Source organism: Mangifera indica, chromosome 2, assembly GCF_011075055.1.
Source record: "Mangifera indica cultivar Alphonso chromosome 2, CATAS_Mindica_2.1, whole genome shotgun sequence".
Classification (NCBI taxonomy): domain Eukaryota; kingdom Viridiplantae; phylum Streptophyta; class Magnoliopsida; order Sapindales; family Anacardiaceae; genus Mangifera; species Mangifera indica.
In genome coordinates this window covers 15,912,138-15,928,508 of record NC_058138.1, presented here as the reverse complement: position 1 = coordinate 15,928,508, position 16,371 = coordinate 15,912,138, and the positions used below count along the sequence as shown (strand labels likewise).

Genomic DNA, 16,371 nt, shown 5'->3' with positions numbered 1-16,371 from the left:
GAAAAGGGGAGATTCAATACTTACTGAACAAAAGCCAATCATTCAACTCTTGAAAATGTGCAAATCTACTAATCACAGTGATTAGAGTAAAATAGTGCTTTCCAGCATGGGTCATTTACATTTAGGTAATCCGGTAACTGTAACTACATAAGTTAGGCCTAACTATCTCTTCCTAGACTGATTTCTTTCTGGAAAATTTAAAAGCACACATACTGATCAATGAGCTACTATAAAATACATAAATACATGTACATGATATTGGATTCCAAGAGTAAAAGCAGTCTCACATGACCAATAGAGCTAGCGTGTGCATTCGCCTTTCATTGAGATACGCCGTAAGAGAACAAGCATGTGATGTGCTGCTATCAGATTATCCTATACTTGTGACTTATCTGCCTGCTGTGTGAGCTCTTTATCGGCAAAATGAAGCAACCTCCTTAATCTTAAAACCATATCACAGTGAAAAGGCAGAGCAGTTCGACGCTCCAAGTAAGCAGGGCTCACAGTCATCCACGACAGTGCATGAAGTTCTGCTGCTATAGACTCAAGAATCAAATGGGTTTCAATTTCAAAATCTTTAGCTTCAGAGCTTACATTCCTTCCTCCCTGCTTGGTAATTCCCCTTGTAATTTTATCTTGGGTAACGTTATTACCTCCATAATAATCAATTAGACCAACTGAAAGTACAGAAGGCCATTCTTCTTTCAAGTTGTTCTTGCGGTCTTTTCTCATAGATGGTACAGCTTTGGAGACTACAAAACCTGTGGAAAGGGGTATTGCAGAGCCTTTACTGTGAAGGAGATGAGCAAGGGGTGGAGACTCAGCAGTAAGGCATGTAGGGAGCTGAAGAGGGGTTGGAGGAAGGAAGCGCATGCTCGGTGATGGGATTAATATGTAAGATGCAGATGAAGCACCAAGAGACTTTACAGGGGAGAAACCTTCCAAATAGCCTGACAAGCCTATAGTACTGATACCTTGACTTCCTCCTAGACAAATAGAGGAAGGAATTCAGTAAAAACAAAACAATGCATCATCATGCAGAATATTATACACATCAAAAAGCATTGCAAAAAAAAAAAAAGTTACATGACCGTGCTAGTATGTACATGGGAACCCCAACTAGATGCTTAAAAATGAGAAGCACAGCATTTTGGAAAGTAGAAGTCAAAGGCTTTCGACGACAATCTTTGACATGAAAGTGAACGTTGTTACCACCATCTTAATTGAATATCTTATGTAAGAATATGTTAACAGTGGAAACCGCTTGTCATTGAAATAAATCCTCAGATTTCAAAAATCAAGGGATATTCAAGAATTTCTGAGCAAATTTATCTTTTAACTTGTACCATTGAACCCAAAAGCATAAGCTATGAGGTAAGGGTTCAATAATAATACTTAAATGTTCTCACAGCAGCTGAATGCAAACAATTAAAATGAGAAAAGACTGAAAGCTTACCAGGAGATGGTGAATCTGCTTGGTGAACTAAATGTAAAGAATGGTCAATTGAAATTGCAACAAAGCTGATGCTCTGAACCCACTGAAGCAACCCCCTTGAGTTGTCAACCATTGTATGTCCACTGATAAGCTGTTTTCTTGCAGCAGGTTGTCCTAAACCACCTTTCATAAAGCCAGAAGCTTTTGAATGAGGGCTATACAATGGACTGGGCGAAGATGGCAGTGCCCTCTCTTGAATTAAACTCATCTCCTGCTGCTGCAACGATGTGCCATTACTGCTTGAAGGCATCCCGTCAGGCACTGATCGTCGCAGTTGCAATGGCCATTTCTTCATCTCAGAGCCCCCAACTGAATAAATGGCTTTCTGCCACTCTATTTAACCATATGACAAAACAAATTAGGCACAACTCAATGACACAAAAAACAGAAAGAAAACACTATTTGTTGCCTCATAGGCTAAACAAATTATTTTAAGTGGGTGGCAAGTCTCCAATGGAACAGCAGAAGATTTCACAAGAAAATATTCTAAGTACGGTGATAAATTGTTGAACACAAGTGACAACTCATATTTTTGCAATGTAATAGATGTGAACGGTGAAAAACTAAAAGAGCGTTTAGAATTTTAGAAATAACAGTATAGTGATTGCGATCCCCTCCCTCCTAAAGACATTAGGAAAGTCTATAGGAGTAAATGTGTTGGACGATCCTACATGTTCCAGAATTTTATTTCTTTCAGTATTCAATTTTATGTTTGTTTTCTTTTTTACTTTTGGTTATCCTGTTCTATTAGGAGAGTAATTTCATATTCTATTAACAGTGTGATTTCAAGCCTATAAATAGGCCATGGATCTGTATTGTTATTTGAACTTTGAAAATTCCCTCTCTTAAATTTTTTCTGTTCTCTTCTAAATTTCTCTTTTCTTTTTCTTTCTCTAATATCTCTCCTTTCCCCACATCATATAGTAGCTCATTGAATAATATTCCATAGTTGGTTAGCTACCAAGTAAAAGTGGCAGAATCATTCCTGTGTTGATCAGGGAAAATATGGAAAGCCAGGACATGAGATGATGAGAAGAAAAAGATATATATACCTAGGTATTCAAGCTCATAGAAACTTCCAATACGTGCAATCACGAAATCCCTTGGCTTGGCAGCAGCGGAATCAGGAGAACATGTCTGCAATATCTGGCAGCCTTGCTGTAAAACTTGCACAAATAGGCATTGCAGACCTTTTGTGTCCTGCCTACTACTGATTCCACCAAACGGAAATATATGGCTATCAAGCAATTCTCCCCTGGCATCAGTCCAGATGCATACCAGCCAATGCCAGTCCTCTGTCCACCCATAACAGCAATGTAGGCTTGGAAGAGTCTTTTGATGAGCTGACCCAAAGCCATCAGACTCAGATCCATCATGCTGAGAGCTTGATCCAGCATCAACACTTCCCACAGAACTTCCACTAGGAATAAAACCTCCGGTACCATCATCAGATAATTGCTTTGATGATTCAGATGTTGGATTACCACAAACTGTAGATGACAGTCCATGTTCTAGGGAGCCAGGTTCTGCAAGAATAAAAAGCGGCTCAAACAAAAACCGAATTTCATCATGAGGAATAAAATCTCCGTTTCTGTTTGGATCACAACTTAATCCACCAGCTCTAGTTTGCCAGGAATTATCCCAAGTACTAGGCCTCAAGCTAGCATCAATTTCACCCTCTCTAGGAAGGGGAGGGCCTGACATTCTAGGACCAACACAATCCTTCCACATCCCTGGAATAGAAGTCATTTGAGTCAAAACTGAATGAGATCTACCAGAAAATGATGATGAATTAACCATATCATTAGAGGATCCCCGTGAAATTCGCCGAGCCTTGTTGTATACGGTGAATGCAGTTTCCTTGAGAATGACAAGTTCATTAAAACCTGGACTTGTAACCCTAAAGATGGCATCAACTGTCACAATTTGCAGTACCAACTTAGGAATGCTGAAACCTGAAATCACTAAAACGTTGGAAACAGATGCTTCATCCACAGCAGCTGAGCAGCTTAATGCCTTCCCAACCTGACTGTGCAAAATGGGTCTCCTCTCTCTATCTGACGAAATTGTAATTGATCCAAGAGATACAGAAGATTCAACAACAGTTTGTAGAATGGCCATAGGCTCTGGGAAGGGGCACACCACGTAGATTACCTAAAAACATAAACAATGTATAAAATTGGCAATACCAAAATAGTTCAGCCAAAAACTAGTAATAAAGAGCATGTATGACACAAAAGCTTCAGAATATATATGATAATTTTTTATACATGCAATAAAGGTGGTAAGAAAGAACTATCCACCCATAAACACACAAACACACTACAACTATTAGAGTAGCCCATTTTTGGATGCTAACCAAGTGACTATTGAGCAAAACTAAAAATTGCAGAACTTCTAGCACCTGAAACCGGTATCTTCAAACTTTCTACAGAGCGTATCAATGTTCCAGGTAATGGGAATCCAAACAAAACACTAACCTTCTCGGGAAAATGTTTCGACATATATAATTGTTATCAAATCACGTTAAAGCTAAGCAATAACAATGACACTGAATGCAGATGAAAATCCCGGTTTCAATCAATAACAAAGCCTAATCAATAGTGGTTTCACATATTACAAAATGCACTATTTGAACCATCTAAAGACACATGCACTCCAAACTACAATATCAAAAAGAAATTAGAGAACTTGAACTCACCATACAAGGGCCACTATTTCCTTCTTTTTGGTTTGTTGACAAACTTGCACCAAATTTCAAAGATCTGAGAGCCTTTGAGAGAGACTTTAAAAAGCTTGTCAAGTCCCACCCATTGGACAGAGAGAGAAAATAATCGCTTATTGATCCCACAAGTGACGCATTACTGCTTTCTATTTTCATTGATTGAGGACAATCCAGTAGAACAAAACCCGAAGATGGTGATTTCCCCGAATCTATCTCCATTTGATTTCCCAAATTCTGTGGTGAATGAGTTCCCAGCTTGCAGGTCTCATAAACTAGATAGGAGAAATGCACATAGTAACGGTAACGAAGAAATAATTATTGCATTTCATTTTCATTCTTTTTGAATAAAGGAAAAGGGCAATATTATCCAAAAAAAGAAAAACAAAAGCATAAGCACTCAAGGAAAAGTATGAAAACTTGGGAGCACATAATTGATGTGTTCTACTGATTTGCAATGTCATGGCAGTCACAGGAAAGTGAAAATATGCTTTAATCTCCTAGCATAGAACCCAAAGTTGAAAATGAAGTGCCAATAATAGTGACTTTTTATGTTAGAGAAAATTCTTTTAGATTAAGCAAAGGCTAAGCAGATTCACTTCCCTCAGAGAAAAGATTGATGTGTTTTACCAAGTTCCAAAAGAATGTTTCCATTGATGCATCACTAGTAGAGCAAAAATACGAAACCTCCTTTGATTGGCACAAGTGGAAAAGAAAAAACACAAAATTCCAGCATATCATGTTTGATTTCAAAAATGGAAATTATCAATATAACAAAAGCATAAATCATAATGGCTAACCAGTTCCTAGTTGTTGGAAAAAATCAGCCGCAGCAGAAGTAAGGGGATCAATGTCTGGACATATAACACTATAAGTGATCTGCAACAATGTGTACACATACCAAAGGAAAACAAATTTTAAATTAATTCAACAAAAAGGTAACAAGGTTAAAACATAGATAGCAATAGTGTTTCCTGGATATAGCTTGTAATTGCTTTCAAGAATCTTACTGGTTTTGGTAAAGCATATGGTTCAAGAGGGGCCTTCTCCCAGAACTGTAAAGAGGTGGCTGACGTCTTAAGCCAATCATCCTGGTACCTATTCACAAAAAATCACTAATTAAACTTCTAGACATGATAAAAATCAAATGGTGCAACTGATGGTTGCAGCTGATAGCATGCACTTGATAAAAGGCATATTAGTAATCTCTGCATACATTAACAGTTTGACTTTTATGCTAAAAAATGCAAGCTATCTTTGGATAGAATATCATGCAATAATTATAAATTAACCAATAAATCAAGAAAAAACTATTTTTGTGACATTAAATCGTCACTTCTTTGAATTTTTTGCTTCCATAACACCATCAAATTATTAGTTTTGCATAAGACTTTCAGTTCACAGCATCAAACTTAATTCAAACTATAATCCCAAAAACATACAATGTGAGCACTGGAAATCTATCTGAAACAACCTTTCACCACCACCCCCCGCCTTGAAAAAGAAATAGAAGAATGAACAAGAATAAAAAATGTCATTACATTAGAACACTAATCAAAATAAACAATTATTGTCTCCTACTTATTACTTAGCTTCTTTATTTGTCTATTTTATAAGTTTGTGCCTCCTTCACATCTTCTCAGATATCCATGTGCAAATCAAATTATCAAGATTTCAAGATGCATACCCAACAAGTATAGCAGGCGAAGGAAGGACATAAAGTGTGGGCCGTAAACGGGTACACGACTGTTGCTCTGACTCTGCATTGCCAATGTCTTGGTTTAATCTCCTTTGGCTTGTCTCATCCATCTTAGTTCCACCACCAGAAGATTGGGATGGACTCATTGCTTCTACAGATAATGTAACAGTACTCAAAGAATCTCTACATTCACTTAAAGTAGATTCAGCAGATCCATCAGCTAAGGCTCCTGTATCACCTGATTGAGCACGGCCTTTGCACCAATCAGTGACAGACAAGGGACCATCCAAAATGCCAAAAGCAGACTTTAGGGCTGATTTAATTTCAGACTGCAGCAAACTAATTACAGAAGAAGAATGAATCTGAAAAAGAAAATGAAGGAACATTACATGATGAAACATCAATTGATACAAACACAAATACAAATGGGATACCAGACAGAAAATTAATAGAATTAACAGATCAGACTTCAGATCAAAGCCAAACCACAAGCGTGTGCTTTCCTTGAAATGAGCAAAATCAGGAACATACTTCATTTCATTTTTCTTTCATAATGATTAAAATCTCTTGGTAATGTAATAATGAAAATTTCTGACCGTGTATAATAGATTTCACTCTGAATTTTACACATGATTAGGAAGAAAATGATAACTGTAGGAAAGGTACAGAAAAGGATGTAACGGGAAGTAACACACCACTTACTACCAAATACAAAGTCATGTTTCACCACAGTGCTGCATTAAAAGCCATCCATGCATTTTGAAAATGATGTTTATAAGAGACCAGTATCAATATAATCGTTAGCTCAAGTTAAATCAATTACACAGGTAAACAACAAATCAGTATAAATAGGATTCCAGTGAAATAAAGAAACTTACATCGGCAGAAAGTGGATCTACTAGCTCCACGCCAGCAATGTCCAAGGAGTGACACGAAGCCAAAGTCCCTCCACAACCAGCATGGACCATGGAAGGCCCACAAGAAAATTCTTGCCTCCAATGCTCTTGCAATGCAAGCCAACCATAAGGACCATCACCACAATCCACATCCAGTGACACATCAACAAAGGAGGTAGCTTGTTGGACAAGAAATGCCATGCCATCAAGAAGTTCTTGAAGAGGTTGCCGATGACCATAAGAGAGCATACCTTCCTCACTGAATGAATTATGAGGCATAGATGGACTAGCTTCAACAATTGGCGAATTAGTAGCTTTTGAAGCTTTAGTAACTCCAACAGTACGCCATACCCCAACAGGTGCACTAAGGTGCCCATCAAGTATTCCTCCATCAATATCACCAGCAATTCTAACAGGAATATTTTCTTTCTTCTTGACCTCATACCTGCCAGACATGCTTTCTGTCATGGTACTTGAGTCACCAGGCAACTGATTCAAAACCGTGCTTCCAGCAAACCTACTCAAGCTCATAGGTGAAGGGTTGCTAGAGTATAGAAGTATGTGGCGTATCCTGCACATAGAAGCTTGAAACATAATGCATTCTACCTCAGTTGCAAGCACATTCTTCGGAGACAAAAAAATATGTTCTGCCCCTACTGTGCCCTCAGTCATTTTCCTTGAGACAGATGTGACAGCATTTGTAGAACTGAAATTAGAGAATGGGGATAAGACCACCCCCTCACTTGGAGCATTGCTGTCTTTATGTGTTAATGATTTCCTGTCATGTTGCTTGCTAGAGCTCTCCACATGAGTGTAATAATTCTTTGAGTGGAGCAAACCACTTAAATCATGCTTTCCAGTAAATGGTTTCGACTTCACAGGCATACTACTCTTCTCATCTGATCCATCGATGCAAGGAGAGGGTGGGGTCGCACCATATACATAATTATTTGTGCTTGAAGTTGAACTTTCTATTTTATGAGACTTAGGATGATATGGACTTCTGAAGATCGTTGAGGACAACTCACTAGTAGGAGTTTCAACTGCTCCATATTCTGGAGCAAAGGTCATCATTGCTTCAGCTTTAATTAGATGATCAAACTCACCTGTGGAAGAAGCTGGAGTATGGTTCACAGGACCTGATGTCAGAGCACTGTTTGTGACTTCTTGACTTTTGCTAACACCCTCCTCTATGGCCATTGAAGGCTGCGGATTAAAGTTCTCAAAAGAGGAAAAACTAACAGGCAATAACATCGGGTCTGAAACATCCATTAGCACAACTGGACTGCTTCCTACATCTCCACTATCTGGAGCAGAAAAAATAAGAGCCTGAGACTCTGCAGTTCCTGGGGGCTTCACAGAACAAAGAGCCATAATGAGATTGAATGAAAGTTTAACGACACTAAATGAAAAACATTAAAGAAAGCATAGTTGCCAGGTATAAGATTATGGAAGGCACACCCACAACAACTTCTAAAAGTTAATGATAAGAACCAGATGGAAACAAACAGAAGAACCAAAAAGATTACAAATTTCACTGAAAAAGAACTTTATGCAATCAATTTTTTAAATGAAGATTGCACAAGGAGCCATAATGAGATTGAATGAAAGTCTAACAACACTAAATAAAAGCCAGTAAAGAAAGCATAGTTGCTGAGCATGAGATTATAGAAGGCATGCCCACAACAACTTCTAAAAGTTAAAGATAAGATCCAGATAGAAACAAACAGAAAAACCAAAAAGATTACAAATTTCACTGAAACAAAACTTTATGCCATCAACTTTTTAAATGAAGATTGCACATCATAGCGTAAACAATAACATATATGAACCTACTATCATGTCATAAAAATTAGCATGGCCAACATAATACATGAACTTAACTGATTGTGTTGCAACCAGAGAAAAAGTTACACTTTAACCATGTAAAATCTCTGAGAGGTCTAACATTGTCAATTCACTTCAACATGCATGTACCGCCTAGTTTCTAACCCAATCAAGCTATGGTTACAGTAAGAGTTCTAAGTTCCAACATTCAGGCTTATCAACTGAAGGAGCAACCACAATGTTAACTAACCGATCAATAGAGTTCCATACCCATCCACCCCCACTCAACAACACCAGTATATTCAGAAGTCAAGCCTTTACTTGCACCCTTTTACTTTTGCACATTACGCTCTCTATAATCCAACAATCACTAAGAAAATTAATTTATTAGAATGTCAACTATATCAGGTAAGATTTGAAAGAACTTAATTGAAGTGGAGAACCATTACAAGAAATGATTCTTCTTGAAAAAGAGGGATTAAAATTTTTATGACAGAAACTCTTAGGAAGCAGAGGAAATATAATATCTTAAAAGCATGCACTATTTTTGAGGTAACATTTGAAATAGATAAAAGAAAAGAAATCACCTCCCCAAAAGGCAAGGCATCATTTTCAAAAAAGTCACCAAAATCTCCAAACTCTGAGAGAAGAGCTTGGATATCCATACCATCGCCTCTGTCATCATCATCCCAGTCCCAAACCTGATCATTTGTAACTCCAGTAATCACTGAATTGTTTTCTACAGAACCAAAATCAGATACATTTGTAACTGTACCCAGTTGACCAAATGAGTCGGCCATCCCCATACGAGGACGCTTAGAACCCTGCAATAGAAGTTACAGCAGATTAACTATGCTGATCATCTCAAAGTAGTTGTAAATAAACAACAATAGAGCTTAGAAAACAGTATTGACTTGTTTGAAACTGTATCTACTCTTAATCATAACATTGAATAATAATAAATAATAATAACAGTAATAATAACAATACATCTCTACATAAGGCATAAAAAACACGAAAATGTAATGAAAAAATTCTTAAGTTTGTCCATAACCCAATTCCTGAAGAAACATAAAAGAACAGGCAGTCTGCCCTGGCACAACAATAGAATATGAATACACACTAGGCCATTACAATTTACCAGCTACATATTGGACAAGCACTTCCTGTTTCCAACTGCATCTACTTCTAGCAGCCACACCAATACCAAAACCAATGTAGAAAAAAGAAAAGACAAACTGCCCTTAATTTTTTAACAATTATCATTCCCTAATTACTATTCCCAACAACAAACAGGTACCTCCTCTTGCAAACACAGAATCATATCTGAACATTATATATAATAATACAATTGAACTGCAAAAACAATTTCTATGGTCATAAGCAAATAAGAGCACTCATAACAGAGATGAAATAAATGTAATTGATTAATAAAGATTGGAAACAGTACCAATTTGGGGCCTTCATTTTGTAGCTGATTATTATAAGATAAACCAGACTGTCTACACGTTAAAGAATCTGCATCTGCCTCAAGATCACCAGTTCCTGTGGTCATCTTGTAATCGCTATCACTGGAGCTGCCACTAATGGAGTTGAAGCTACTATTATTGCTATTGCTACTACTATTATAACCACGAGTATGCATTCCATTGGTTTCAACCCAAAATCCTTCCACTGAGTCTAAATTACCAAAACTGCAGAAATGATTAACGTGACAGAAAATTAAAATTTCAGGGACCATCTGTCCACATATAATTTACAGTGATGAGGAAAAGAAAACAAACAGAGAGGACTGTTGACTCAAAACTAACCAATGCATGAGAAAAGAAGAACCAGCCATTGATGGCCCTATCCAATTTTGCAGCCAAAATCTGCAATTTACACCCACTGCGTCAATTTATGGGAACATAGAAACATGTGGAGAACAACAGAAAACAGGCTTTATGACGATCCAACCATTAACCAGAAGGAAAAAGTGAATACAGAGTATAATAAGATTATAAAACTGATCATAACAAAAGATAAATACTAAGAGAATTACAAAATGAAATTATTGTTTAAACTCAATGGCCATCCAAAAAGCATCACCTTTCATACACTCATATTTAATATAAGACTAAAAATTTCAATATAAGATCCTAAATAAGACAAAAACATTAAAGAAGTTTAACAAGGATAAGTAGATTAAAAATATTTGGCATGAATACAAGACACTGGGTTGATTTAATTAATTGTGAGGTAGCAGAGCATTTTGATTCAAAAAACAAAAAAAGATACGTGAATACAAGAAAGAGGAAAAAAGATGCAACAAAACAGATTAAAAAAGTGATAAACAGAGAACTTATATGAATAAGAAGGGGCAAGGCAATGAAGTTAAACTGGAAGCACTTTCTGTAGCTTTGGGACAACTTGGGGGAGGAGGGACGATTAGTGCCCACTCACACACCCTTTGGTAGTGCCACCAGATGTACTGCCTTCAATCTGGGGCCAAGATCCTGAAGTTCCTCCAACAAAGCTTTCAAAAACAACACCACTATCTCTAGCTAAAAAGCACCAAAATGCTTCTAAACAAGTTAATAAAACTACTTTAGCATTAGCACAGAATTTAAAGTACCTCCTCAAAGAAGATCTGGAGTAGGATGTTTGCAAGACAGGGACAAGCACTGCTTCAGCGGGATAGATAAATGTCCTTTCATAAACCGATAAGTGATCTGTTAATCCCTTCTGATCACCTCTTCCACCTGGAGGAGATTCAGCAGTGTTATGCTTGGGTAAATTCTTTACCGAATTTGAGTTTGCTTGCGATGTTTTGTCACTACAAGATCTAGGGCAACCAAGGGTAACTTCAACGTAGCAATTTTGCCCGTTCAGCTGGCAACTAGAACCCTGTGAAACATTATATGGTAGACCAATGCATCCATTTGTAGACCTAGACTTGCCAGCACTAGGAAGATAAAACAGTAAAAGAATTTAGACATATATAATTTACAAATAGATCCAAAGGAAGAAAAATGTAAAGGTGTGAAAAAAAATTACAGATTAAAAAGACAGAAATCAATCACCTTAAATATACTTGCTTGACAAGGTCATTTGGACAAAATCCAGTGAGCCTACCACGCATACCATGAGGAGACACAATCACTGCAACCAATTTAGCAAACATTTCAATCACAATGAAGGTACTGAGGAAACAAAGATCTTTTAATTTCCCTTGTATGATAACAGTTATATGATGACCAACCTAGTTATTAATTAGGAAAGAGGGGATCCCAGAGAGGAAGAAGAAAGAATGAAGGCCCAGAAATAAAATTGTCATCTCACTGCAGTGAGGTATAAGTGCTAAAAGTTCTTACAACCAACATAAAATGAAAATGTGCAAAAAATTGGCTAAATGTACATGGGAGGTGGAGTATTTTGCAAGCTAAAAAATTAGTAAGATCAGAAACTAAAAACATTTTGTAAATCAGAATGACAAAGGTATCTAAAGTTGAACACCACAAAGATGTGATGAACATCAAAATCAAAAACTTATGTCTACTGAAATCATTCTCTTTCACAAATGTATATAGACAAAGAATGACATTTTCAGTGGACATAAGTTGCCGATTTTGACATTTTCTCCTTCACAATTGCATCAGAAACTAAAAACATTTTGTAAATCAGAATGACAAATGCATCTAAAGTTGAACACCACAAAGATGTGATGAATGTCAAACTCAACAACTTATGTCCACTGAAATCATTCTCTTTCACAATTGTATATAGACAAAGAACAATTTCTTTCCAAACAAAAATTCCATAATTTAACATTTCAAAACAACCAATACTCATTTATGCCTTTTTCTTTACAAAGTGCCATAAATTTGCGCCAAGTCAGTTTGTCACCAATTATTCAAAGAATTTGCAAACCCTAAACTAACACAATCTAGCAAAAATAATCTGTTTGAAATTCTTCAAGAACATAAATTGTACACCAACCTGGAAGTTTGAAATTGGAATTGCTGTTAGATGAATGTGTTAATACTCTTTCCACATCACCACCTGAAAGTGCACGTATATGCCTAGAAATAAACAACGATATTGAAATCAGTTTGGCATGCATTGAAAGAAAAGTATTAACCAGAGTAAATTCAACACTGTAAAGCCAGGATCTCAAGGGAAAAAAAAAAAATGAAGTGTCAGCTCTCACGAACTTTGCAGAAACTACAGCATGGACAAAGATTGCCTCTTCAGTGGCAGCAAAGATAAACTCAACTGTTGGATGCCCTCTCCTACAAAAATACCAAAAAATAATAATAATAATAAGCCAAACAAAAAATTTGACCTTATCTACCGTATTCAACTACCATGGACATAGTAAAGCCCAACAGAGCTAGCCGAAGAACAAGAGTATAGAAACAAAGAAAACAAAACATCCAGAAGCAAAACAGTTTTTTACGGGGAAAAAAGAAAGATCAAACTCCTGCTGGCACATGCTATTTCACTCATGACAAAGTTCATGTCTGCATTCAATTCTACTTCAACTTTAATAGTACTACTAATCAACAAACAATGACAAACCTGAACGATTCTTCACCTTGAGATGGATGATACTTTGAGAATACATCTCCAAACCTCATGTAAGAAAGTCCAATAAGTGCCCTATAAATTCCAATTAAATAGTTATCATGAGATTACAATGTTCAAATATACCAACTAGTATGTGTAAACAAAATAAAAACAAACCTTTCTATACAGTTCCTTAAGGACTGAGAAAGGGCAGCTGCGACCTCTTCTGAGTCCCCAGGAGCAACCCAAAGCCCAGATGCGATGACTTCACAAAATGAATTGGGAATAAAATAAAATAATATCACCATCACAGACCATGAATAGAAATGATATATTGCTTTATCAAAACCAAAAAAGTAAATATGAATTTTTTTTTTTAAGTTCGAGTAAACCGGCAACTTTATATATAAAGAAAATTAACTACTCAGAAGCACATAATACCTCTTAATCTTGATACAGCAGCTTGAGCGGTTTCAGAAGCAGATGAGTGGCGCCCAGGAAGAAATAGCCAGAGCTTAATCTTTTCATCTATGCAAAGTTACATGATGAACAACACTGGTTAGGAATAGCGCAAAATACGGGAAATTATGCCTCTTTTTTTTTTTTTCTCTCTTCTCCACCAAAGATACAATTAAAAGTATTGTGAACTTTAAAACAAAAATCCACTTATCCTCATGAGTTTCTGTTATTTCTTTTTTCTTCCAAATCAAGACTAGAGAGAAAAACATAGTTGATAGACACTAACTGCACTTCTTACCCGGATTGTGCAGGCCTTGAGATGGATCCCAAGGTCCAACAAAGGAATTTGTCCATGTGCTAAAAAATCCCTCCTTCTGCAACTGAAGATGAGCCGAAAGTACCAGGAAGGTAGCAGCATCTTTTTGGTCTACTTTCACACTGTTGCAGCTCAAAAGATATCTAACTTTAGCAGTCTCTCAAACAGGTAAATGCATCTTCTCATTATTCATTTCACTTGAAATTAAAAAATGAAAGAAAAAATTGATGATGTAAATCACGCCTAGGTTCCAACCTTTTATCAGGAAGAGTGTTCACATCAGATTCATTGGGGAGAAACTGAAACCACGATACATGATGAAGACCTCCCTGTATAAATGGAAAGTATCATTATACTGATAAAAAAGACGATGTATTAAAAGCTGATACAACTAGATCACAACAAATTTCTGACATAAACATAATGGCAACATTGATGAAACATTATAAACTAATAAGTCAAATCACGAGGACATACATGGCCAACACAAGTTATAAGGACATCATATTCTCTATAGTTTCATATTCATTACACATAAAATTGTCATAGATAAGCAATCTGGTAATCAAACTTTCTAAATGCTTATGGCTCAATCTCTAGCAAAAGTATACCCGAGATTTGTCCATATGTTCAAAGCTTACACACGTTATACACGATGTCTTTCCCTGTTTTGGCTTTCATCTTTAGTTGATTAGTCATTTTCTCAAGAATAAAAGAACCATCTGTGAAAGTTTTTATCGGCCAAGATGTAAACCCGTCACATCAAGAAGGTTTCGGTTAATGCAACCAGCATAATATTACATAAACTAATGATGTCTACCAATATTGAAATGAAATTTCAACTTATAATCCATCAATATCCCAATATTTATAAAACTGTCAATTTCAAACAAAGGTCCCACCCATATAGAGGAAAAAATAAAAACAATGAGTGCAGAAATTTTCGCTTTTAAAGCTGGCATATAAAATCTTACTACTCTCAGTTCGCAGATATAGGGATAAATCTCCAATGATGGTCTCAAAGTAGTAACAGTGATTTGAAATGGCTCAATACCGCATTGAAAACCTGAATCCAGTTTAAAGACTCACCAACCAACCCATTAGAATTCGTAATGACAAGAATAGTTAAGCCATCTCAAAGAGACATGCTGCGGTTAACTGGTCATCACACTAATGGGCTTAAATCTTAATGAGCTTTCACTCAAAAGCTCCCAAACAAATCACCCTGTACTCTACTACCACAATCTGAAAAACTCTACATATAGCAATTAATCTGTGCAAAATGGCTTTATCTAGAAGCAGCAACTAGAATCTCCAAACTATTTATAAACCTCTTACACACTAAAAATAATACTAAGCAGTTGCCCCATTCCCAGACAATCTAACACTCAGAAACTTAATAGCTCAGGTCAAACTGATCAAAACCTGAAATTAGTCACTGGTTAAACTCCTAAGAGTTACAAGACAATGCTCGTTCTCCCATTCAATTATTTTCCAAAGCAAAGCAAACAGCTTTTTCACCGAATCAACCACTACAAACCGAAAACAATACACACATGCAAAATTCACTAGTCAAAGTAAGAAAGAAACACATACAATTCTGAAAACATTGGTCCACATCACTTATAATTCAGTTAAACCTCGGCTCACAAAACCTCCCGAACTCTCCAGAACCTTCCTCAAAACATAACATCACCTGCAATTCATTAAAATTTTAAAACATCTCGGAAACATACAAAAAGCAACAATAAACCCTAATTTGAACCGAGAACTTAAACGAAGCCTCATGGAAGCTTAAGAACACGAATTAAGTTGCCAAATTTTGAAAATAAATTCCGATGGTTTCTCGTGAAACAAACGGAAAATTAAATAAGAAAGAGATAGATCGGTCGTCACCTCGAGCGAGAGTTGAGAATTGAATCTATTCGTTTGATTTTGCTAAGTTCACACGAGCTTCTAAAGGGGTTGAGTGAATTCGGAGTTAAGATTAGGGAAATTAATTAGATTATTTTATTATGAGGGGGTGTTTCCGATTTTGGCCACCAATCAAAAGGTTTCAAGGGCATACCTAAGGTCCTCGAAAATTATGGTGTAATACGGATTTAGTTCGATTTTGAGCCATTTGAGTTTTGTGTTTAAATTAAGTTTAAATTTATTATCGGTCAGCTTTAAGATTTGCTTTAAATAAATATCAATAATCTTTTTAAAATAATAAATTTTGTGGTTTCATTTTTTTAATTTTAAATAAAAGAGAATTGGTAAATATATATAAGTTATAAGATTTAAATAATTTTTTGAAAAAATCAAGGGCTTAAATTATTTTTTCAATTAAGCTTGAGTTAATTATTTTTATTTTGAGTTTGAGCCAAAAAATTACAAGCTCAATCTTTAACTTTATGATATCAAATT

The 16,371-nt window shown here is 36.2% G+C and overlaps 1 protein-coding gene across 1 annotated transcript; it reads right to left on the bottom strand.

The window, feature by feature from the left end:
• Nucleotides 1-24: 24 nt before the first annotated feature.
• LOC123209664 (mediator of RNA polymerase II transcription subunit 13) lies at nt 25-16,011 on the bottom strand. The gene is made up of 22 exons (XM_044627789.1): nt 15,859-16,011; nt 15,559-15,658; nt 14,218-14,291; nt 13,945-14,084; nt 13,629-13,715; nt 13,365-13,452; nt 13,200-13,280; nt 12,833-12,910; nt 12,618-12,700; nt 11,702-11,780; nt 11,254-11,583; nt 10,451-10,510; nt 10,090-10,333; nt 9,227-9,463; nt 6,795-8,165; nt 5,905-6,278; nt 5,228-5,315; nt 5,018-5,096; nt 4,197-4,492; nt 2,548-3,649; nt 1,457-1,828; nt 25-986 (listed from the first exon to the last, which is right to left on the bottom strand). The coding sequence occupies exons 2-22, from the start codon at nt 15,580-15,582 to the stop codon at nt 376-378; spliced, it is 5,898 nt and encodes a 1,965-aa protein (XP_044483724.1). The 5' UTR covers nt 15,583-15,658; nt 15,859-16,011; the 3' UTR covers nt 25-375.
• Between the last annotated feature and the right edge of the window lie 360 nt (nt 16,012-16,371).